The sequence below is a fragment of the Anopheles stephensi genome, chromosome 3 (assembly GCF_013141755.1).
Source record: "Anopheles stephensi strain Indian chromosome 3, UCI_ANSTEP_V1.0, whole genome shotgun sequence".
Taxonomy (NCBI): domain Eukaryota; kingdom Metazoa; phylum Arthropoda; class Insecta; order Diptera; family Culicidae; genus Anopheles; species Anopheles stephensi.
This window is the reverse complement of record NC_050203.1, coordinates 25,178,733-25,205,494: the sequence shown is the minus strand read 5'-3', so window position 1 is coordinate 25,205,494 and position 26,762 is coordinate 25,178,733. Positions and strand designations below refer to the sequence as shown.

The 26,762-nt window shown below is 43.8% G+C and overlaps 1 protein-coding gene across 20 annotated transcripts in view; it reads left to right on the top strand.

Annotated features, from left to right (window-relative positions):
• LOC118511404 (calsyntenin-1) overlaps positions 1-26,762 on the top strand; it is a 106,378-nt gene that overhangs the window by 63,976 nt on the left and 15,640 nt on the right. For all 20 annotated transcript variants that reach the window (XM_036054454.1, XM_036054453.1, XM_036054449.1 and 17 more), the window contains 3 exons: positions 5,271-5,410; positions 14,893-15,011; positions 16,679-16,754. In XM_036054454.1, the coding sequence (XP_035910347.1) occupies positions 5,271-5,410; positions 14,893-15,011; positions 16,679-16,754 (335 nt within the window). The remainder of the gene's footprint in view (positions 1-5,270; positions 5,411-14,892; positions 15,012-16,678; positions 16,755-26,762) is intronic.

The window sequence follows — 26,762 nt, the reverse complement described above, 5'->3', positions numbered from 1 at the left end:
GTTCATTCCTTTCTCTAGCCTTTTTTTTCTCTGTGATGTGTCCTCTGGACACTTTTCGGTGAAATGATCCCTAAAAATATCGAGATCTTCTCCATCCCAACCAACAGAGAGAGAAAAAAACACAGTTCTGCATCATACGCGTGGAGCGATTGTTCGTCTACACGCTCTAAGGCATATCGTCGCATCAAATGATGAAGCCGCTGCCGAGACGGGTTCCGGTGAGCACATTTTTGTTTCACGCCCACGTGTGTGACGACGGAAGTATCGGCGCGCGCGCGCGCCCTCATGAATGTGTGACTGCAGTCATCACTTGGAGCGACATTTGGGTTTTTTTTGTTGCCTCCCTCTCGCTACACACGACAACCAATGCCAATCGTGGCCGTTTGTTTCTTGCTTTCCGGAGCTTCACTTTGTCTGCCGGGTCTTTCTCCTCAGCCGTTCGGATTAATCCCAATCAGTGGGTGTTTCGTGCTGTGTTGCGTGCTGTCATTTATTTTTGGGCAACGCAAACGTCGGTTGCGTCCGTCTCCGTCCGTCCGTTGTGTTGGTGCACCGTCGCAGCCGATGCACTACTCAAGCGCAGACAACAAACGCACCGTCCCGCGGTGTCGTAGATTTTATGATTCGGTTATTGGACTTTTTTAAAAGTGTTCTACTTTTAGTTCGTTTATAGCACTGCAGTGGTGGGACTGGTGGGAGTTTTTTGTTGTTGTATTGTGATGGTTTGTTTGTTTCGTTGCTTCGGGCACTATCTTTTGAATGGTGTGAATCACGTTTCGCTTCACGATGAGTTTATTCGCCCCCGCGAACTATCCCTTTAGTGTCTTGGGTGTTAAAATATTCGCTCTTTAGTGAGGTTCAATAATGATCCTGGTCACGACACTAACCAAATAAAATATTCATTCAGACACTTACTAGCGGTGACACTTATTGAGTAGGGTGTTGACTTGAATGACTTTAATGACTATTCTGTGTGCGATAAAGAGTTAGCTGGATGGCTGAGTCGATTGCAGCACAAGTTTTCATACGGCAGGAACATGAATCGAATCTAGACTGGATCAGACCTGACTATCCAACTACTGGTACACTATGTCAAGGAAGTCATTAACAGCAGATTAAGAATTGTGATGTGCGTTACATAATGCACCTGACAGGTTCGTTGCGTTCCTCAAAGCTAATGGTCGGAACTGGGTTCGAAATTTTGTAACTCGTAGCAATAGATAGGAACGAACCTGATAAAATGGAAAATTTCTCTTTGCTCGATTTTTTTTTCGCGAAACCATTACTTGAAACCTGCCAGTTCAGTTCCGTTACTTTTCTTCGGACTTTTTTCCATTACTAGTCAAGACCTCTTGAGCTGAGGACAGCCAATAGAGAAGAAGAATTGAGAAAAAAAAAACAATTATTATTAAAATATAAAATGATTTAGCATCCCGTTTGATTGCAATCAATGTAATTTCTTTTATTATTAGGAAATTCCAATTTAAAATAATTTTCAAAACATTATAGAGAAAATCTGCCCTTCCAAGGGTTAATAGAACCACACACGCCCGTTTTCGAGCTCAAATTTCATTGCGCCACAAGCTGAAACAACAAATAAAACGATACATTTCCTTTAAACCCGACATGTCAGCAAATACTGGACGGCAAAACGGGGGGAAAAAAATGCACCTCTCCTGCTTCACACGCGAAGAAAAAAAACGTTGACACTTTCCCGTCTCGATCTTGAATTTTTCCTTGTCGCCTGGCGATTGCTTTTTTTCGTCGACTTCTTTCAGCACTTTTACGGTTGTACACCATCAGTTCACCGAACAGCGATGGTACGTCGACACCTTGCAGCTGGACTCCGATACGAAGTCATTCGAGTCGCCAGTATCGATCAGCAGGCAAACCTAGGTGATGTGGCCGCGGGAAAGAGAAAAGAAAATGAGCTCCTCTCTACCGTGTCGTGTTTTCGCCCACAACCGCTTACTGGGCCGGGGGGTCCGGTGTTGTGCCCACTGCTTGCTTGCTAAGAAGGTGCTAAGCTGAGGATTTCATTTTACGCCATAGGTGCCACTGGAGGCGTGAAAATTGGGCAAGTGCAGAAACAAAAACCAAAAAGTGCTGCTCCAAGCAATGGTAGAAATGCTGAAGAAAAAACATAAATCACGCCAGAAAATGGTCTGTGGTCTGACTGCTGGCCGTAGTAGTAGTATCTTGAGTCATAGGGCACGTAATCTGTTTTAATTCCCTTGCTAAAGTACGATTTCTGTTTTGACCGCCTGTTTGTGAATTGCATCGGTTTCTGCTTCTTCTATCGATTTTTGCGCTCTTTTCATGCTGAGTGCTTCAAATTTTAATTCTTGCACATCTTTTTGAATTTTATTCTTCAATGTAACTGTAGAGTATAGGATTTTATTTTACTTTGGAGAGTTTAAGCGTGGCGTTGTACTGTAGCAGAGATGATATCAAGCAATATGCTTCGGATCTCGATAGCAACATTATGTAGTCAATACGACAAATCCGCATTTAATGGAGGTGCAGCTTATCCCAGGCGTTCCAAGCTATAAAACACCTCGGAAGCAATTAAAATGCTTCTTTAACATTTTACATTTTCCCAGCCCTGAAAAGGACTTCCGTTTCGGAAGCAGCAAAAAGAAAAAACGGTGGAATCCATCTGAAGTGTTGGTAATCAAGAGCAATGAATTGCTTTTCCCAACTTCGGACTTCCACCGTTCCTAGTTCCGGCTAATGTAAGGTGTGATTGTATGTGTGTTCACTTATCGGAACGCACACGCGTCAATTTCGAATCGAATCCAAGATTTAGCAATTTATTTTCCTTTCCTATTTTCCCACTCACACAAACACACACACCCGTTGTCCAGCCATTTTCCGGCGCAATTTTTGCCCCTAACGCACGGAAAACCACCGGAAACAATCGATCGATTGCGAAGGAAGAAATGTTGGCGTCGATCAGTAGCAGCCTTCCCTCAGGGCTGCCAGTCGGAATGGCGTTAGGGCGTCGAATGGAGAAAAAAAAAGCCGGTACTTACCACCCACCCACACGGGGGAGGGGATGAGGGTAGTGTGAATTTCGGACAATCGTACCCGCTAGATCGTGATTGGTAAAATGTAAGTTAAGCTCCATTTTAGTGGAGGATTTATGTTGGGTTTTATTTGTGTGATTGATTTATTTTCGCCGAGGGTTTACAATAAATCAAAAGGAGGTTGGATGTGTTTTTTATTGTTGGGTGTTGGGCTATTCCCTGCTAACCACCCTGGGATCATTACGCTAATCCTCGCCCGGAAGCTGTGAGCTCTTGATTGCGCTCTGGAAAACAATGTACAATAATTGGAAATAGGAAACGCGGAGTGCAATAAAAGTTTTAGTTAATTTTGTTTCGTGGAAAAGCTTTAATTGCTAATTCGAGCATAATTTAAATTCAACGTAAAATAAATCGCGCTTCTCCAACAAATATTTGTTACCGGTAAATTTAATACCTTTTCCATTACAGAGTTCCATGCATGCAAAGTTTTATCATGCATTTCCGCGAATTTCGATGCAATAACAGCTGTGACGGTTGTTTGTCCGCGCGTACAAATAAATCTAGCAAACGTGGCACAAATTTAAAACTTCGATATCAACGTGTGCATTTTGCATGCTTCCTCCCTCCCTAGAATTTCCTCCCCTTGACTTTCCAGGTACCACTGATGCGAGAAACGAGCTAGGCCTATCGGTGTCCAAAATCTGGTACGGGTGCATGTTCACACACACACACACACACACACACACACACACGCACACACACACACACACACACACACACACACACACACACACACACACACACACACACACACACACACACACACACACACACACACACACACACACACACACACACACACACACACACACACACACACGCACACACACACACACACACACACACACACACACACACACACACACGCACACACACACACGGCCGCGTTATGCGTTGCTGACACACACCCGCACACAGGAAATAGATCGAGTTGGTGAACCGTTTTCTCACAACTCACTTTTCGCTTCCAATTACATGCGGGAAAATATTTGTGGTTGCGATAATGAGTATCGGTTGCCAAAATTTGTCGCATCAAGCCGTACTTAGTGGCAGTTTTGGGGAGCAGCACTGTACAAAAAAAAAGCATGATGCGAGTCGTCGATAATGTTCGCTGTTGGGCCACACACGTGTCCGTGACCGTTCCGATTACCAATAACGTTCGCAGAAAATGGGAAGTAATTTTCATCGTGTTTCATTGTGAAGCTGGAAGCTAGAATGTGCTTTGCAGGGGTGCGATGTAAGGATGGTAGGTCGGAGAAAATGGAACATCATATTTTCCGATGCGTGTCTAATGATATTGATGAACAACTGTTGAAATAGATCGGTCGGCCCTTCGGAGTAGCAGAATGCACCGGAAAGGGAACAGTTACGGGAAGTACATTAAAATGAATGCGTTCGTGTAAAATCATTCCATCGGGTTTCGATACGAATTTTGCTGAGCTTCCTATAAAATTGGTGTCGAATTTAAGAAGAATAATTTTGGCAGTGATGTTTATATTTTTAATTAATAAGGGTTAATTCGTAGTTCGTAATGGTACTTCGCGAAAATAGGAATAACAATTGAACTATAAACAAGACGAGTTAGTGATAGCGTCGCTGATGTTTCAGAGAACATATCTGGCTTTGAACAAGAACTAATATTAATTAGGATAATTTGCAACATTTTCATGATGAACAGGAATAACGAGGAGAAGATTTTTCTTATGTTTTTTCTAGCCGTTTCTACACAGAAATAATTCAAAATGATGCAACCCTTTATCAGGCATGGCTCTAGTACCGGTACGCTAAAATATTATAGTAAATAGTAAAATATAAATATCAGCTTCTTCTTCCTTGTCACTACAATCTTGAAAGGACTCGGCCTGTCATTTCTGGATTTCTGTGACTTGATTTTACCCGTAAGTTAAGTCCTGCATACGGGGAAGCGGTCCGGATGGAATTTGAACCCCGGTCCTGCCGTGCGAAGACCGGCGCCGCTATCACATCACAAAGAACTACAAATTACTATTTTCGAAAAGAAGTCCTATCTGTTGGAAAATCGGAAAAATACATACCATTTTTGTGAATAAATCCTCCAATTTTGAAAAAAAATACTATTGAAATAGCATATCCATGGTTAAAATACCCGTTGTAGTGCTTGTTATTAATATCAATTTCTTTTTCTTCCCATTTTCGTTACAGAACGTGTGCTGGAAAACTCATACCACGGGCTGATAAAGGAAAATGAAACATTCGTCGAGATCACGCCACTAATCAAAGTCGATGAGACGAAAATCTGTGGCTTTCACATAATCAAAAAGAACAAGGAGATTCCCTTTCAGGTAAGGATGAACATACAAAACGCTCCCTTAGTGTCCTAAGTAAAGGGTTTACTGCTATTGGGAAATACATAGCTAAAATTAATTATAAAAGTAATGAATAAATAAGTAAAAAGCTCAACAACCATGATGGAAAAAAACTTTACCTTAAAGATCACTAAGGTGCATGGTTTTACGAGGCTCTCCATTATACCATTTTGAAACGAAACAAATCGCCACCTGTTCGTGTATTTTAACAGCGTCCTATCGATAACGAAGTGAAACACTCGATTATCAGGTAGTGGCAAAAGTGGCACGATTTGCGAAAAAGTCGCACCGTGTCACACTTCCATCCACTCGCTTCAAAGTTTCTTCTCTGGCCTGTAGGAACCATCCAGCAGCGGCAACCAGAAAGTAGCAACAGAAGTAGCGACAGCAGCTGCCGGACCTCACGCTACCGCCATGGAGCCGTGCAGACGTGCTTCGGTACAATTTTAGTCACCGAGACTGGCCGGCCTATTTTATTCTCTCGGCACGCCACCCACTTACGAACCGAAACTCTCCACCGAATGTCTGACTGACTGAACTTTTAACGTGGTCATATATCAATCGGCTCGTCTGGACCAGAATAGCCAATGTCCTTTTTCGCGTGCTGGACACGGTTGACGAAAAGAAATTGCTTCACGAGAAGAAGGTTGAATCTGCTTCCACACTCATGCCAGTGCTGTGTGTTTCTTTCGACTATCGTCATTTTCAGCACACATTTCTTATGCCGACAGCATCGTAATCTTCCATTTTTTCTCTGGATGACAGTGTGGTACTAGAGGTACTCTCGGAGGGATGAAACCAAGCGCAAGATAAGAAAGTTCATCCTTTTCATCTCTTCGGGAGCCCTTGCACACTTACGGAGCATTTCTTTTTTTTTTTGTTCAACTTTTACTCCAAACGTTGTCCGTTTCGGTTTTTGCACTAACGTCCCCATCAGTCCATCAAATACAGCCCTGAATAGACGGTCTTTCACTTGAGAAAGGTCTTTTACGGGCAGCAGTAGGACATACGGGGCGCTCGTCCCTTTTAAACGGTATCGTATTTACTGACAAAATCCACTTGAAATTGCTGCTAAGCTTCGGGGATAAGCAGAGAGGACCGCCTGCTGACGGTAGTGTGAGCCGTTGCCCCATGGCAACCATGAACCCTCCGCCGGTAGGATGGGAGGAGCGAAAGAGAGGATTCTGTTTTACTTTCATCACACTGTAACCAAAATATATGCAAACTTCCCACCTCAACTCCAAACCTAATGGGGGTCCGAAGGAAGGAAGAAAAAGCCCTGACGAACGTCCACCGAATTTGTCCTCCATGATGACACAACGACGACGCGCCAACGGGCCCGTGCCGATCTCGTCCTCCCGGAAATAGCTTTGTATGAGATGGATGGGATTTCTGGAGGAAAGGATCCCAGGTTTGAAGCGTCTTCGAAATTAGATTCCTGGTATCGTTGTCCGTTCCGGGAAACTCAACATTGGCCGGTAATTAGCGCAAATGATTATTCCTTGATGTCCACAATAATGAGACCGACCCGGTACACCCGAAACCGGCCTTATGCGAATCATCTTGGGGATTGTTTCTTATTTTTGGTCTCTTCCATTGGGGACGTATTACAGACTCCGGCTTCTGCATCTACCGTACCCCGGGACACACGGGAGTTTTTAATGCTGTTTGAAGGTCGCATTTTTTTGGGTCTTGTCTACGCCCCTGCCTTTGCAAAGCGTGTCCTTTACAATGTCTCTGCTCTTAGGTCAGGTACTACACGAATTTCCTACCACCACAATCGTTTGTTTCCCGCGTTGTTACGGTGCGGACACCCACACGCAACGATGCCCGGTGTGTAACGACCACGGGACCGCTACGAATCGTGATCATTAGCATAAGTGTTGCTAGGCCGCTGAGTGTGCCAAGGGACTGTGGAAAAAGGCTCCTGGGGAGGAGCCACAGCAGCACCTACACACCATTGTCGCTCTCGTCTCGACTCACGCCTCCGGTACACGGTACTAAGTTTGGAAAACGGCTAGGAAAATCGTCTCAAGTTTTCCCGACACGTTGTGTAATTGTAATGCAGAACTTGGGAGTTTTTTTTTCTCGTTTGGAGGGAGAATGTTTTCTTTCCAATTTGCAGACGGGCAAAACTTTTTTGGCGTAAGAAAAATATTGCGATATTATGCGCTGATGTATCAGCATCAGGATTTTCTGATCGCCTGATGCATGTGGAGCGGTAGATGGCGAGAGGAAATCAATAACTACCGGCAACGGCAGCTTTACGCGATATTACACGATGGGGAAGACATTAAATTCATTTGAACAAAGCAAAACTTTGTTGACGTTTGGAATTGGTGACATTGGAATGTTTGAAGGGCTGAGTTATACTGAGTATTCGATTTGAATGCAGAGATAAATGCGGTGAGTGCGCTGCTGATGCTGATTTTTAATTCCGTGTTTTGGAAAGTTTAATTAAAATAAATATACGACATCATTCAGTGTACAGTTTTGCTGATGTGAGAGATAACACGAATAAATGGATAATATGAAATTCATTAGCTTAAACCACGGTTTCACACGTCAAGACCGAAACCCATCGTTCCCTCGTAGTGAAGACGAATTATCCCAATGCGTGCTACCAATAAGTCTAGAAAGTCACTAGATGACTTGATGACTAGCAGGTCGTTAAGCCAAGAAGTTAGGCATAAAAGATATCCTTTTTGGATCTTCACTACTTCTTCTTCTTCTTCTTCTTCTGCTTTCTTGGCGTAACAACCTCTCTTACTTGCATACCTGGCATTTTTGGCTTACTATACTTATTGATACCGCAAATTTGGATAGTCTAGCTATGGGGGAAAGACCCAGCTGAGATTTGAACTCCGATCCTGCCATGTGAAGGGTGGCCTCACTGTCACATTCAACACCGGACCGCCATTTTGGATCTTTGAATCTTTACTACTCTAACGTATTAATATGTGTAATGACATCTGGAACCACGATTTCTTAATTATCCTACCCTGTTCAAGAGCTCGCTTGGATCCTGGATATGGATTCAAAGATGCTATAGGTTATCGAGTGGGATCAAATCAGGTAGTTTAGTTGGATATCCCACTGTTGTCATGTCCACCATTATATGTCTCAGTCTCAGTACAGCAACATTGAACTTAAGACTTTTTTTTATTCATAAAGAACGGCCTGGCCGTATTGCTAACTTAAGACTTTATGTGGGCACAAAGATTGCTTGCAATTATTTCATTTTATCGCTGGACCATACAATCGATTGAAAAATTACTTCCAAAAAATAATGCTTCCTGCGCAGGGCAATAAGTGGTATATGCCGCTCCTTTCCAATGATGTTGTACCTTGTAGTAGAATTCATCGCTATAGAGTACTTTTTCCGATTTCTCTACTCTCGATAAGACCTACATCATTATAAAATTTAATACAAGCTTTCTTCCCCGGTCCTGATCTTGACTGACCCTGGTCCTTAGTAGTTGCCACTTGTTTCGTCCAATACACTCACACAATCGAATTCCTTAATTTTAATATGATGACAGCTGCTAAATTTTATTACAAAAAAAATACAACAAAAACCGAAGACCCCACAAAAGGTCTCACCAAAAGATGACACTGATGAAAACCATCCCCTTTTGCTCCATGGACATGTCAGGCGAGATTGCTTTTCACATAGTTTGTGCAAAACCCCCTGTACCGAACCTAACCTTCCGTTACCCCGGGGGGGAGGATTGCAAAATCAAAGAATGTTCTCGTGCGTTTTCGAAGACTCATCATGTCCAATATTTGCTTAGGACATGAAAAATTATCACCCAACCAGATAATGTATGCATGCACGAGAGTGGGCGACGTGTGTTTTGCGTGCGAGCGCGTCCGCGTGGTCGTTAGATAATTTATTATCCATAACATCCCCACCAGCTGGAAGACGAGCTGGTGGTGGTGGCACACGAAACGGGACGTCAAAAAAGCATCACGGACAGAGAGAGAGAGAGAGAGAGAGAGAGAGAGAGAGAGCAAGAGAGAAGGAATATGTGAAAACCGATTATGCACACCGGCAAGACCACAGCCAACACCGCACATTACCACCACCATTGGGTCTCCAAGATGTGCGGTGCCTCAGTGACATCCTCTTTCGCTCTCTCTCTCTCTCTGTGGTCTTTCTGTGGTGGTCCACGGACGCCATTGTGGGTGATTTACCCCGCATAAGTACTCCCCCGTCGTCATACCTGGTGGTGGTAGTGCACATTATTGTGTGGTCTGCCGACAAGTTAGAGTCAGAATCCGGCGGGGACACACTCGAATGCCACGGTGGTCGTTAAATTAACGGCCGGAAAAGGATGTCTAGCGCTGGAGGGAACTGTACCAGGTGGCACACATTAAGCTTGCTTTCTCTGCTTTCGCGTAGGAAAAGGACATTCCGAGATATGGTCCTCGCAAAGGGACATCGGTAGTGTGCAGACGTATTATTGCATTTAAATGAACAATTAACGAACCTCAAACGCGATGCCAAGGTGTACTGCTGTTCGTGCGCTTTAGGACTCGGCTGCACATCCGGAGCAACATTGCCGACGGCAAACGAGTAGTAGTATTATTGGAAGCTGGTTCCGTCCTGGCAAATATCTTTAACGGGGTAAAAGCTTTTCTCACCCGGTACATTGCAGTTGCTGCACACAGGGGATTGCAATTACTTTCACATCGAAACCACAATAGTTTTCGGCCTTCTCGGTGGCTGAGCACGATGAGTTAGGAGTCGTAAGCGGAAAAAGCGACAGAACCCCTGTTGATAGCTATTTTCTACGAATTTGTGCAACACACACTGTTGCTACTCTAATTTAGATAACGTACAGGTGTTTTAATTATGTTTATTTTGAACAAAGAAAAGCAAAACGATACACCTTAGATGGCTGAAAAGCAAACGTGATACGTTCGTGGAGTAAATTTTGTATCCTCTCACTCACTCATGCCTTTATTCTGCGTTGTTCAGCGGATGTTAAACGGTCACTAAAATGATGATGGCTAAAAAGATTAACCTGGCGGTGATGATTGTTCATCATCTCGCACGTCATATCGCGGTGCTTGTTGAATGTTTGAATGAAAGTGTAAATTATGCAAGCAACAATTAATTAATTATACATTCCGTTAGCTTTTCCACCACTGACGGAAGAGGCGGAGGGCAGTGGAAACTCTTTTTGCAGAAAAAACCCGAAACAAAACGGGTAATGAGCAACAAATTATGTTTCCATGTGTTGCTTATTCTTCGTTTCCGGTGTGTTAGAATTATTTATAATAATTAACAACACACACACTCACACAAATATTAAATACATGAGACAATGTACAACTTTCTAGAGAGAAGCATAAGAGCAGATATAAGACCCTGATCCTTGGCCGCTGATCTTATAAATGTAGCAAACTAAAAAAAGGCCAAAAATATAAAAGGATAAATTTAGTAAATAAATCAAAAACAGAACATGATAAGTTCTCTATTTCATTTGAAATTTCAGAAAGGAACTGGACAAAACTATAGAAGAAAAAAAAACACATATGAATAAAATTAAATTCAATTTTTTTATAAAAAACGGATAAGCAAATAACCAAATCAAACATCCCATGATAAACATGAAAGAACTTGCCATATAACATTAAATAATAGAATATTAGAACAGAATATATCTTTAGACACGGCTCTATAATGCATCTAGGAAATTTAAGTACAACACCCTGAATTAATCCGAGTATAAAAATTTATTATATTTGTTAAAATTGTCTAAGACCGTTAGCATCGAGAGAGAGAGAGAGAGAGAGAGAGAGAGAGAGAGCGAGTTTCAGGCCTGAATCAGGTTTCTTCAGACCAGATGAACGATATTTTCAAATTTGGCTAAGTGCTTCACACTTAGCACTGACTTCGAGTCGAGTTTAGTAAGCGGAAGGGTCGTTGAATTTCCCTTACATGGTACAGTAAATGCCTTTTTATCCGCAAAAATAAAAATAAAACTTCCACAAGGCAACGTACACGTACATACATATGCATCAAATGTGAGGAACCTGTTCATGAACTCCACTCCGGTTTTCCCAGAAGAAGCCACCCAAAAGTTCAGACGACGTTTTCGTTTCGGTTGCTTAACAAAACAAACATGTGTTTTTCGAAACATCGTTTTCGTTCGTTGAATCTTACCGAAGAAGGGTCATGCAACTGATAGAGGTGCGTCCCGTTCTTATACAGAACACTTTAAAGTGTTACCTATCCCCTAGGTGAAATTTTAGACCGAATTCAGTTCAAACTTTAAGTGAGTCGCCCCTGATGGGGCAGGACTAACTGGCTGACGGGCGGGCGAGGTGCGGGAAGAATATCAATTTATTTTTAATCGCCTTCGAATCATCTTGCACCACCTGTCGTGACGTGAATCAAATAACCAAATGGATTTGTTCCGATGACACCCAACCGAAACTCCCGGCGCGAGATGCGATTTGGAAACACGCAGCATTATCCCCTCGCTGTGTGGCGCATCGCTTCGAGATAAAAACAAAACGAGAGAAGCGGGAGAACAACAGCAGATGCAACGGAGCAAATGGGGAATGGAGCAGAACGACAGAATGCACACGCACCGAACGATGCCTGGTGGCTGTGCGGCCAGGATTGAGCACGGATTAGCATTTTGATGAAGGAACACGGTGAGCAACCCACCCGTGAAACTTTCTCGCACACGGGCGGACTGGTGCCCGGGTCTGAGATATACCGGCTGCGCCTAACCTAGCTGTGCCAACCGGTCTCCCAATTCTAACATTCCATTCCGACACATGCCGACGACACCGACGCCGCCACCACCATCAGATCAGGGTGAATGGCATTTTATGTTACAATTTCGTGAGGATTGAGGTGATTGCGTTGTTTGGCGCGGGTTCGGCAGGGGAGGTGCAATCGTGGCGAGGAAAATCGAAATGGGATTTTCTTTATTGAAAATCGTTTGCACTTCGTGAACGCGGAAGAATGTAGCTTAAAGTTATGGCGAGGGATCAATTTATTCGCAGAGAAAAAAAGAGATTCTTAACAATAAGCTGCCGATATTCAAGAAACGTGAAAACATTTATCTAAATGTGGTCTCAGATCATTTCACAAAAATAACAACATTTAAGGTAATGGCAGCTCATGGAAGTACAAGGGAATCAGTTGATATCGGACCTAATCAAAGTTGCAGGATTTCGGAGTTTAACTAGCAATTTTCGACCCATTTCTGGACTTAGGACAAGATGAAATAGGCATTCGACAAGTGAAACATCCTCAGATGATATCAAAATAGTTGCACATAATTTCACAATGAATGATAGCTTTTGTTGACTTACTTTCTTACTTATGAGGCTCTTTAATACAAACACTTCGTGGTTATGGTCTGATACAAAACTCCTCTATAAGACCCACAGTCTGGTGCCATCATTCGCCAATCTAATATCCTGGCTGTTCTGGTGAACGCAACTGCACTCCATCTCAAGTTGGACCTATTGAGCTTTTTGAAAGGTCTTTACTGATTAGGTTGTCCGGTGTCATTCTTATGGCATGACTAACCCGCTGGCCCGGCCCGGACGGCCCGTTGGTAGATGCGACATCGCCGCCGGCCTTCACACGGCAGGAACGGGGTTCAAAAAACCATCTGGGCCGTTGCTCCACAGTGAGGACTTGACTATCCAACTATGCGGTATCAATAAGTCTAATAAGCCAGAAATGGCAGGCATGAGCTAGGAGGTCGTTGGGCCCACCAAGAAGAAGAACCCACTGGAGCCTTGCGAGTCTAATTCGCCTTATGATGATGAGATAGTTATACTGCTCGTAGTGCTCTTCCATTGTTCCGCTTCATTTGTGTGAAATTAATTGCTGCTAGTGCGATATCATCTGAGATGGCAGAGAAATATAAAATGATGTCATGCTATTTAACTTCACCATTTGACAATCATGTGCTCTGTTACGCTAAAATGTTGTTACTCTTGTGATATCATCTGCAAAACTCCTGTAAATTAACTCCACATATTTTTTTCATTTTATTATTTTATTTTATTTAATAATTCAATTTAATTACATTTTTTTTTCAACTCTCACTCATTCACTATTTAAACATCATCAGTTCAGTGTTGCTCACACTCGAGCAGTGAACAGAAACCAATTTTACCCAGCTTAATTAATTTATTAAATTGCTCCGAATCGTTTCGAGAGTTTTAACCTCCCAATGTTTAGCATGCCAGCATGTAATGCCCAAATTTCCGATCCAAATTCATGCTCGGATACCACAGTTGGTGTCGATTGAAAGTTTGGAAAGTGAAGTTCTCCAACTTCGTGCATAAATAACGGGGCCAAGCCGTCGTTCTCCGTCGTTCAACTTGGCGGATTGTTTCGCCGAGGGAGTGTAATGTGCATCCCCCTTACTGTTGTTGGTTCTGATCGCAAAATCTGTTTTTCTTTTTTATTTTTGTATCGTTTCTTTTGCTTTATTTGTCTTCATGTGTTTTGTTCGCACAGCACGGCTGCCGAATTTTGCAATTATGCAAAATTGTATCCGCGCAACCGTAACTCACTGCCGATAGCTGAACGATATTTAAACGACTGCGTGCGTGTCGTTCTTTCCCATGCGCTTTTGCTTGATGATTGGTTGTGCTTTTTGTTCGCAGCAAAATAACCAACCCTGGCAGGGGTCCCATGCAGATGTACCCAATTGGCCAATCATCCAGCTGATCATCAACAAAACTGCTGCCGTCCATTTATATTGCCGCGCGTAACAATTGCGATGTGTGTGCACACTGCTGCACACAGACACAAATAAACAAAATAAAATATTAATAACCGATCGCTTTTTTGTGTGTGTTGTGAGGCACACGAACACGTGGAGCGGTTATGGAAAAGAGAGCGAAAAAGAAAATGTATCTGCAATTAACAGATGGATGCATTCAGTTTTGCTTACCGATGCTCGATTGTGCTCTGCCAAACAAAAAGTAAATGCGTAAATGCGAATTTATGATTTTCTTTTCCCGTTGTGTGGCTGTGGACCATTACTGTTGTCTGCGTGTGTGTGTGTGTGTCACTCGTTTGTTTTCCTTGCACATCGTAATACAGCGATAAACACGCGGGAAAACAGACAATACATCAATTTTACAATTATGCAAACGATGTGTATGTGTGTGTGTGTGGGGGGGATGTATGTTTGCACACAGCATCGCCACATTTCCACTTACTATTTATGTTTCAAATAATCAATCGCTAGCCAAAAATTTAATGTGCACATTCATCATCCAAAATTCCTGTGCCCCGTTGTTGAGCGATCAATAATTTACTGAACATAAATTTAAATTCTGTTTTGTTCTTGGGAGCTGATATTTACACTGCCTTTTGTCTGTTTTTTTTTTATTAATTTCTTCACAAAACGAAACAAAAATATTCATACGTTGTTTGTGTTTTCTCTTCTCTTTTCCCACAGATTGAGCTTGTCAATGAGCTTGGCATCCTGAAAGCGAAAAAGACACTGAACTGCGAAAAGCGGAAAAATTACAAATTTGACATTACGGCCGTTTTTTGTGATGGATCACATTCGAAAAGGTAAGGCTACAGTAGAGACGTGCTAGTTTAATTATAATTGAATTTATAAATGTGCTGTTCATCAGTTTCCAGGAAATTTAAGGCACCGATCGAATATGACTGTGCAAAATAGAGTATAATGGACTACACTGTAATGAGCACTTAATTTAATAAAAATACTTACACATACCGCTTCCGACACAATGATCGCTTTGTAGTCTAGTGATGAAGGGTATGGTGCAGTAGTGGCTTTATGCTGCACACGGTTGAGTACCATTACCTGCCAGCCTATTATTGTGAGATTTCTGGCGGAATAATTGACGCCATCACAATTTGGCATATCAATACCACGCCTTTAACGTTCGTGAAGGCGACTTGAAGTTTTCCGTTTTTTTGTATCGATTTATCCGATGTCCTTCGAAATATCCTCCAGAGCGTCTCATTATCACACGCAACTAAGCGGGTTTTGAAAGCTTTGGATAAAGCCCATGTCCATGAAACATTCCACAAAGTGGTGGGAATATACAGTCCAAGTTCCATCCGTCTGGACAGGTATTTTGTGTAGAGAATCCTTTGTTTGTTACTTTTGGTGAAGTTTTCCTGCGTAGGAGAACCTCCAATCAAGCTTCCTTGCATGATGAGCTTATGCCAGGATCTGGATCTTACATCTCTCAAAATAGGTCGGATAGGTCTTCAAGAATTGTAGCTCCGTGTCTCGTAAAGCCCTCTCTAAAGCTAGATTAAAGAGTAGATCTTTTAGAAGAAGTCTAGATCATCTCCCTGTCCTTGGAAGCCTGAGTTTTCGAACCCACCGTCCCCTGGCTTGTGGTGTTAGAGTCTTTGTCACTCTTGCTTGATTGTTTAATCAAGGTTCTAAAAGAACTCATTGAGACATCTTGTTAGAACATACTTATACAAGTGCTAGATGATGCCAAATTTCGTCTTCGAACGCCTCGTAGCTATTTTTATCAGTTTTATGTCCGACACCTTCTGATCGGTCCTATATGATCCGGCGGTGTCAGATACAGCTCAGTTCTACTGTAGAAATACCGTAAAGAGAGATATATCTCCCTATTCGTTTTCCAGTAAAGATTGGATCGGATTTTACAATTACGATTGCTTTTTATAAATTTATTTAAATCTCACATCCGTAATACAAATGAGAAAGTTCTGAGATTTCTTAACACGTATAAAAAATGCGAGCCATTAAATTGTTTCCAGCGACCCCCTACATTTCACGTCAGCAATCACTGCAAGCAATTTACTGCGAAATGTGTTCCAGACACAAACATCGACGAGCTTGCCAATTTTTCCCCTTTTCCTTTTCTCTCCAACTTACGCATTTGCGTTCCCCAGCTAACATGCGAACCGGTTCGCGAGGTCCAATCACTCAAGAGAGACACCGTAGCAAAAGTTTATCTGACAGGCGAAATATAGACCCACTTTTTCCCCTCCGTTTCGGTCGAGGCGGCTAATGCCGATCCCTTGCCTAAAATTATTTGATGCGTACGTCTATGCGTATTCCCCGTTCGTAACAGAAATTCACAAAGTTTTTGGAAGCACCGGCACTGTGGTGCGCACCCTCTCTTCTATTTTCTTCTCCCTCCGATTTGGGCAGACCTTTTGCGGCTTTCGACTGATTACAATTTTCCGGGGTTTCTTATCTTGTTCGTTCTTTTTTATTTCAGCGCGAGCGTGCACATCTCCGTGATTGACATTAATGAATATTCGCCAACATTCCTGCAGCCCTCGTACGTCACCGAGGTAAGTTTGTCCAGTTCTTCAATACTTTCGCACGATCCACTGCAGTCGTCAAATACTTTTCCAATGTGTTTACCTTTGTCAACTATGGCCGTCAAACTCGTCGTGACACCGGGCGTATTTAACAACTTCCCCAAAATATGTCAGTAATTAGAGTTGAATGCTGTTTTCGCCATTTTCGCCCCTTCTTATTATCACCGTCAACGCTAACGCGGGTCCCAAGAAAAGTCAGGGAACTTATAATCCGAGTACATTGGTAATTTATTGCTCTCCTGTCTACCGAATGATCATTCGCTGTGAGATTGGAGATACGGCACAAGAGGACAAACACACACACGCGAGAATGAAGGGCAAAAAGAAAGTTTGTTAATATTCATCATCCATCTTCCGTTGCGAATTAGTTCCAGTCCAGCCACCAGGCGTCTCCATCGACGTTTGGGTGATGATTTTTTTTTCTTGGGTTGGTCTGTCTCTCCCTTTAGAGAAGACGAAATTACAGCTCCTTTTTTCTGTCGGCGAGTGAGCGAAGAAAAGAACTAACCAATGGAATTTACTGCTCGGAGCCCATCAAAAGGACCAGCACCAGAATTGAGCACAGTCAATGAATGTCGCTATTCGCCGCTGGTCTCCTGGATGTGCTGTTATTACGCTACCTTATCGTGAAACTCAATTTTCGGCACCTTTAGTGCCGGGGGTTCGTTTTGGTGTATTTGCTGTTCATAACCCGGAAAGGGCAACGCATTGCTTTGGGGGATATTTTTTTTCTTTTTGCTGTTGCTTTTCCTTCTTCCTCACGACCTCAACGACCAAATTGTAGATGCAACCAAACCACCGTCACACGCTGCGCTCGAGTCCAGTGGCTGATTTTCGCCGACTCGTAATTAATTCAATGTGGTCCTATTGATTTTTGCTCTATGTTGAACCGGGCATCCCTAATGTGCTGCCTAGCCGGGAGCGGGGAAACATTGAATCAAAGGTCGCCACGTTTGGCAAATGCTGCGGGATGCGGTTCAACTGAAACACTTCAATTATTATTGAGCGCGGTTCAATGTGCCTCATGTGTATTTGGGGGGAGTGATTGCAATTTTTTGATGAAAGCTTTCAACGGAAACGATGGCATCGAGGGCTTTTTTTACAATAAAAAATCCCCCGGCCATTTTTCCCGAGAATCGTAGCAAGATGGTGAAGAGAATCAAGGGCGTTTCAAGTTTTGCGTTCGATAGCCCGGTGGTGAAAACAGCGAGGGGTTCATATGCTTTTCGTGGAAAATTCTGGCAGCTAAAAACGAACGCAAACGATTGAATTTATTTGTTTTTTCCCCGTTTTGCTTTCGCTTTATGTTCTCCTAATGGCAGCGCAACGTTCTGTGTGATTGGGTGATAATGAAACGTTTTGCGCAATTAAAAAGCAAGCAATTTCTATAGCCCAACATGACAAGCCCAATAGCTCGTATCTAGCAACCTCCTCCGCACGAACCGCACTCGCCCGCGCGCCATGCTGGAGTGAGTTAAATTGATAGATTTTAATGTTTGATGAGCGTTAATGTCGACCTCTGGCGCTTAAATGACCGTTTTCACTCCATTATCGTTCCATTTCCATTCCAGTTCGTTTTGAGGAAAACGCAAAAAGGAAACCTTTAAACTCGTGGTAAAAAGCAATTAAAAATACACAGAACCTATCCATCAGTCACGCGCGTAACCGCGCCTTTTACTCGAACCTGTCTGCCCGGGCAAGAAATGCGTGGGCTTTTAAAACCTTACACTCCATCCCATTACGCTAACTCTTTGACAAGGGATCGTCCGCCCAACTACTGCGCTGGGTCGGATCGCTTAATTCACGTCGGGTCGCTATCAAGTTAGATAGTAACTTTTCCTTGCGCTGGACGCGATGAAGTGGGGGGTTTGCTCGTATGGAAATTGGTGAACGAGGGACGACCCGTTCACGATTCATTATCCTGACCGAAGTGAACTCTCGCGTGGAAGTGGGGTGTGAAGTTAACAAGATGGAATAAGTGTCGTTTAATGTCTAGGTCCTAGCCAACGAGGTATCCTCGAAAATTCTTTTAGTCGAGGAATAAATTTTAAGTCTGCCACTAAAGAACTGGGCTCCATAGAGGCCATAAAATTTATTTAAATCAGTAAAATACTTTCATAGCCTTTTGTGGTGGGGTGGTAGATGCGACAGCGGCGCCGGTCTTCCGCCATAGTGAGGACTGACCACCCAACTATGTGGTATCAAATAAGTCTAGTAGGCCAAAAATGGCAGGCAAGACCTTAGCGGTCGTTGTTAGGCCAAGAAAGAAGAAGAATCTTTTTCTTAAAAAAAATGTCATAAAAATTGGCTAACGCTTGGCACAATACGACAACAGTTCGAAGAATGTCTGACTTTTAACTGGAAACCCTGACGTTTGAATCAACTTCAACTCTATCAACAACTATCAACTTTATTAGTCTCTTATCGAGGGTCATTAGTCTTACTGGGGCGGCCCGGTGATAGATGCGACAGTGGCGCCGGTCTTCTGGGCCGTTCCTCCATAATGAGGACTGACTATCTAACTATGCGGTAACAATAAGTCTAGTAAGCTATATATGGCAGGCATGACCTAAGAGATCGTTGGGCCAAGAAAGAAGAAGAAGTCTCATATCGGGAGAGGTCAAATCCCATGTTCAAGAAGATTTCCATGCAAATTGTGTTACTCGCGGGAGGTCCTAGATGTGGCAGTTAATAGCCACATTACCCATGTGTTATAATGCAGTACACGACTAGACCTTGTTGCACAATTCGTTGCTCTCGTTTTTCTCCATAAATGAGAAGATATCCTAGAAGCCTAATTCACATTGGTGAGAGATCTGAAAGCCCTACACAAGATAGCAAGAATTATGCTTAAATCGCAATTCCTTCCTCCTCTGCAGACGTCCAATGAATTGATAATGCAGTAATATTTTGGCTGTGCATAAAATTGGGTCGATAGGATTTGTGTTAGGAAGTAGAATTGTAATGAACTTTAAATTTGTCTTGCAAACCTGGAACATCTCGGTTGCTAAACCTCTAAACGCCTTCAGATATGACATCAACATCTTTGTGGATCTTGCACCAAAAAGTTAAAGAGACTAAAGAGTACGCATAAATAACCCTGTTGACAAGAGAGAATAAAAACGATCCAAATTCCTTTTGATATGCTGCAAACTATCCAGAAAAGTAAGCTTTTAAGGACGTATTAAATCATATTATCAAATTTCAATCTCCACCACATCCTGCCAGAAGAGTAGCAGCAACAAGCAACGCGTCCTAAATTGCTCCCATGCTCCTTTGTTCTGCTCGCACGACGACACGTACGCACACATCCTGCACACATTTAATACACTGCAGATAAATTGCGTGCAATGGCGCTCGAAAACAATAGCGATCCTAGCGCTGAAAACAACGGGCCTGTCCACCAATCTCACACCACCCTCTCCACACAGCTACACCTACCGATGGCCGATAATCGATAAGCCAAATACGTGCAGCAGCAAGCACGACAGTGAAAAAGATGCATCATCATGGGAGAGCTCGTCGGTGCCGATTTATCCCTCGTCTCGTTTACCCTACCGGACCCTACCTCTAACACTTCCTGTTTGAGGCTGAACCTAGGTTTGGGCTATTGTTTCCGGCTTCCGGGCTTCGCTATCGTTCCGGTTTGCAACCGTGTGTGCGCTGCGTGTTTGTACAATGTGCATCCGTTTTTTGAATTCCTAACTTTTAACACAACCGTGGCATTCACGCTATGCACCACGGCTTCTACGAGGTTTACAATAAAAGTAATATTAATTTTAAAGTCCTACCGTCGGTAGCGAGCTGCAGTGAGTTCAGATAGCGATCCTCGTTTACCAGTCCAAAGCGGTTGGTGTTGTGGACTGCACACGTGTTTTGCCAAGGTGCAGTATGTGTGTATATTAAAATAACGCTCGGCTGTTACATTCAAAGTTGAGTGCATACGGCTAGTGGCCACAACTTTCGCCCTTCCATAGTGGAAAGGTAAGGTACGACTTTATCCAGTCACAATCCAAATGCTTTCCAGTGACAGCGGCTGGAAGGCTCATGCAAAAGAGATAAAACACAAGCACACAGGCTGGGGTCCAATACACAGCACACAACAGTTCGGAAAATTCGCTTGGTTATTCGCTCTCACACAGTTCTCCTCTACTCCGGATGTGCAGGAACACAACGGGCACCGTTCATCATCGGTGCAAAGTTTTTCACGATTTACTCCGTTTGTTTTTTTTGCGAAGAAGAGGAAGACGATGTTCCCATTTTGTGTGGAGAGTGGGAAAGTTTGTCAGCTTTTTTGAAGTATTAACGATTTCCTCGTGTGTGTGTGTGTGTGTGGGGGGGGCACGATTTTATCATTTATGTGTAGTAGCTCTGTTTGTTGTTGGGAATGTTTAGACACTTTACTATAAAAATGATCTTGAGCTAGAAAGCTTAAATTTTTATAGCAAATGGATGCTATAAAGTTGGGTTATGAGACTCACCGAGAGAAGTCCGGGTCCGGATCTTCCGGGCTTTGCTTCAAACTAAAGTCTACGAGACTATCCCAACTTATGAAATAATATTTTCTATTAAATTGAGTTTGTGTTTCCTTTTAAAAAATGTAACTTCAAACATTCAAGGAAAACCCGGGCCCTCGTCAGAATTCACTATCAGGCACTAAAATCTGTGATTGAGCTTAGTCTTATTTTTAGCAATTTGCCTACCACGGGTAAATTCCATTTGTTTCCGGGGATTTTCCCATAATTTAATTATAATGGACCAATTTGGGTAACTTATTGGTGATTTTGTTTGGGTTCTGGAACAAAAACCTTCCTTCCTTCCTGGAAATATCATACCAAATCCACTCGTCCCAGAGCGTGCCCCCCTTAGCGGCCCCCCATCTCGTGATTGTTTCCCGGCCGATTGCTGTCGCATAACCTGAAGAAGAAGAATCACCTGTCAAAACTACTCTGTAGCCATGGGCACGGGTGAGTGGGGGCTACGAAAGTGGATAAACAAAAGGAACCAAAACTGCCTGTGTCCCATCAAGCACTACGGAAGACGCACCTCGTAACCTCGGGTCGTTGTGATTGTTTCGAAATGTGTGTTTTTCCTCCTAAGACAACAAAATCCCGGGTTCTCCGTGTCCTTCTTGCCCTGCCCAAAATTTCAAGGACAATCAGATCATTTCCACTTGGGCAGGCTTTTCTTCATCGTTCGACCGGTCCTTCATCGATTGCCAATCGAAGAGAGATAGAGAGACAAAGTGGAAAGAATATTCTGCACACCGGTTGACAAAACAACTGATGTACCGTAGGGGTTGGGAAGAGGAACAACGGCTTGGGAAGGCAGGAGGAGGCTTATCATTAGATGGTTGCTCCGAGTAGATGAAGAATCGGCCAGCTCCAGGCTTACGGTTTCTTTCCCCAGTCTCCTATCCAGCCATCGGGCAGGACATACCCATTATCTGCAATATCTAATGTCTCGCGGCCCGAATTTCCGGTGAGTCTCTCGAACGTGAAGAGGCGAAAGCGTGACTACGAAAATGGGACCGAATGCCGAAAAGGAGGATATCGGTAAACCTTTTGATGATGTTCTTAATCATCCACTCAATTGCTCTCTGTATAAATTTTATCGTTCGATCCTGACTCCCGTTATTTATTTTTTTGTTGTTGTTGTCGAGTACACGGAGTGAGACTGCAAAAGAGTGAAGGCTTCCCTTTTCTCGTCTTGATGCCTTGAGATATTCTTTTTAGTGATGTTGCCGGTGCTACGTAAGTACCAACAGTAAACCGCCGCCGAAACAAAACAAAATCCACCTTTAGTGTTGAGGTCGGGCCTGAAGGGATGATCTTGCTGAACTCTTTCAACCTCCCAAACTACTTCTACAGCCTACCCTTTCAACGATCATCATCATCACGAGCCGATAATCCTCCGATTTCTCAGGTTCCAAGCCGGTCCACTACAATGTGGATGACGCTTCGATAAATGTAGACGATGAGCTTCTGGTCGCTGCACACTGCTAGTCATTTTTGCCACAAATTGCTCCCGCAAACCCAACTGCACAACTCGCCCTGCTGTGTTCGCCACACGGTGTGGTGTCCTTTTCTTCGGAGCTCTGGCTCGTCCAAGAAATGCAATGGTTGTCTCCACGCGTACGCGGCCCACACCACTGTCCCGTGGACGGTATCCAAACCAACCGACGGGATCCCTTTTATTGTTCCCTCCGCATCCCTACCCAATGTCTTTCCTGCCCAGCAACGGCTCGTCAGCTTGCGCGGAAAGAGAAAATTCAACCGAAAATGGGATGTTGTTTCCTTCCAGTTTCTTTTCCCAAACGCTGTCTGGTGATACGGCGAGGCGAACAAATAAAATGGTTTCTCCAGGTGCCGGTGTGTGACTTGGCGTTTGACTGTGCTGCTGCTTCGCCAACTCGCAGGACAGAAGAGCTAAAGCGACGCTACTGCAATGGTATCGGGCGAGACTGGGCCTCGGTAAATTCCCAAGAAAATGCCACGATACAGACGGCAGACATGGGGATGTGTGTGTGTGTGGACGCAAAACGACGTTTCTCGAAGCGTCGGAATTGAAAACGAGAAAACTTCGAAGCTACTATTTCCTGCGCCCGGAACTTGACTTTTCCATCCTTTTTCCGTTTCGTTCCGTGCGCTCCCGTTGTGCTTTCTTTATTTAGAATGGGTTCCCATTTTTTTGTTTTTCCCTTCTCTGCACAATATACCTATCGCTCTCAGAGGTGTGTCAAGCAAGAAGGCAGGAAGGCTTCAGAATGTCGAGCAGGAGGGGGAGGGGGAGGGGAGAGTCATCAGCTTGGCTGACGCTCGTCCTTGGATTCCACTTCTGCAATTTTCTCTTCCTTTGCGTGAAAAGGAACTCTCCGCGATGAGCAAGAAGAAGAAGATCTTGCCAGTTCCAGCTCATTGCATACACACACACACAGAGTCACATTGCTGCTGATACTTTCAGCAAAAACCGAAGGCTTGACTCTTCACGTTTCGATTATGCCTCGAGTCTTGGTACCGGTGCGCTCCGGCTCCACAAATACTTACGCTTAGAGCATCGGCCCGGGGGCGACGGGCAGGAAATGATGGAATTACATTTCCTTTGCAGCCAAGAACTCCTCTGCCAGTGGGAAGGATTTTCTGCCACGATTCCGTTTGAGTACCGGTTCTGCGAAGTTGGTCCGCGCCTAGCCCGGTTTCTTCCGGGCTCCAAGTCCTACGGGGGCAGCGCCAACCACGGACCTGTAACGGAGGATGCTACGGCGTTCAAGAACCGCGGTTTGTCTTTTACTTGGTTGCCCAACAAAAGCTACCCGTCCCCATATCTACTTTGCCTCCAGAGTATGCCATCCCTTCGCCACACATTACCGGGAAAGGCAAAAATTGGAAAGGATCCACCGTGGAGTGGAGTTGCCTCTTGAGACGTGCACAATCGACTTTAGGTTCTGGTTTTGATCTTCTCATCTCTCACCACTCTTCCCACCTCGGTTGCGTGTGACCACTGACCTAGCCAAACCTCCAATCCTGGCCCGCAAGATCACTGTCAAACACCAGTGTCAGATGGCGCTGACACGCGCGCATCGAAGAAAACGGTTTCGAAATCCACAGATATTTGTCATCGTTACCAGCGTACCGGTACCGGTCGGAAAAGGATTCTCCATCCTTGGTTATGGGTTCCTTCGGACCAAAGGTGTGAGTGAGTGAGCTACCAGTGCCCGGGGGGAAAATTCCCAATAAAAGGAAAACCACAGCGGAACGGGTTTGGTTAAAACCCCGCCTGCCCGACGTCGTCGTGATGGGGCACGTTGAGAAATATTGATCCCCTTAAACTACATGACAATAAAATACCATCGGTTACGCTCGATCAAGCATTGGACTCTCTGCTTCCTCTTCCTCCGGCTCCAATACATTAAATGGCGCTTACGCACACCCCGGGTCCGGACTGTTCGGTACCTTTAATCACGTTTGACAAATAAATTAATATTCCTGAATTGGATAACTTTTCTGGCGGCAGTCTCCCGATTCGCACACCATCCGAATACAGTAGAAACCCAGGGTGTGTACAGTTCCGCACCGCAGATTACTTCTAATATCTTAGGTCCTACGGAAATCTTTCCAGGCGTTTCCAAAAGACAGGCCTGGTTGTTTGATAATGAAGAACGGAGGATAACCGTGTTGTACTTCCCGCGTTTCAGAAGCTCTACTATAAGAAGGGCTGGTGAGGGAAGTCTCGATGCGCTTACCACCACTGCTTACAAGTTTCGCACATTGGCCCTGCATGCGAAATGATTACACACGTCGCCCGTGTACGTGTGTGTGTGTTATCGCTGAAGGGAGGCGAACAAAACAAGAGTACCTTAGCACACATGACAGCAGAAGCATGGAGCTCTCACGATAAGGAGCGGCGGGTTTCGGTGTGGCATCAGGCAAGGACTTTCCCCAACCAACGCTTCAGGGTGTGCTTCTTTTCTTCCGTAGCTACCTTAGTTTCCGCCATCTTTTCCCCTCACCCTTTTTGTGTGGCACGTACTTTTGAGGATGGGCGAAGTATTTATGAACTTGCTGGCGAGGATGCTAGGGCCGCTGCCACTTCCATCATTTCTTAACCGGTGCTGGCACTTGCGAGGGTGGTACATATGTGGCGCGAGCTCTGAGGAAAAGCGTAAGCGCATACTTAATTGAATGTTAATCCATACAACCGAGGATCCTCGAACGGCTTCAGGGATCCGAGCGAACCGGGTGCACAAAAAAAAAAACAAAGGAGCGCGAGGCACCGTGTGTGCCAGCACACCGTCGTGTTTGCTGATCTTGTTTTGCCCGACTATGTGGCTGCTCATCAAAAGATAATGGATATTGAATCATGCCCACAGCCATGGGCAGCGCGATAGAAAAATAGCATCAACGCGCTTGGGTAACGGATGATGTGGCTTCCGGGCCGGGCAGAAGGACCTAACGGAAAAGGGCTAAGCGTGTGGATGTGTGTGTGTGTCTGTTTGTGGGACATGGTCGCCTGCAATATGGGCAAAATATGAAATGTTTAAGTTTACAATGTACGCGATACGTGCACGTGTTTTTCCGCAACGATCGGGGATTGGAGTTTTCGATGGTTAAGAGGATTTTAATAATTTTTCCCCCTGTTTGCCGTTTATTCTTTCCCCTTTAAAAGTGTGACGATTTAATTTGATAGAGTATGATAGAGTTTTGTTTGTTTGCGCTAGCGATTACTACGATGAAAAGAGCAGTTTATTGATACATTTTACCTGTTGTAAGCTGATCAGTTTTAGCTGATGCGTTTAACTCGAATTTCTTTTGTTTTGTTTCTTGGTTTTATTGATTTTTATAAATTTTGGTTTGTCGATTGTTGTTCTGTTTAAATTTTCAAATATTTTGATAAAGTATAGTTTCTTTCTAAATTTTGTTTTAATATACTTTTCTGTTTGATTTACTTTTATAATATTTGGAATTTTATCTTATTGTTACACCTTGTCTAATTTATTTTCCTTTTTTCTTTTATTTTAATTTTTTACTTACTTTTCTTTTCCTTGTACTCGATATCCTCAGTTTTATATGTTAATGTTTTTTGTATAACTAGTTTTTTAATGGTTGATTCACTTTTTGATTCACTTCTTTTATATTTGTGACTTGGTTTTAGCTTGCCACCTCGAATAGTTTTTCTTTTCCACATTTTTTCCCCTCGCTGGTAGTGACACATATTCATCAAAAACTAGTACATGTCACATTTCCAAATTCCATCTATTCCATATCTCCTGCCGACCTGCCGAACTTTTCCGCCCAGCCTCTTCTTTCCCGTACAGTTTGGCCCCAAATTTGTTTGTCCAAAGAAATTGAATTTCGAGCCCCCCCCCTCACCCACCCCCGTTTGTGTATCGCCGTCGTCGAGCGACGGCATAGGCTTTGATGTTGAACGGTTGTCTGACCCGAAACTTTGTAGAGACTGCTACATCTTCATGTTTCGTGG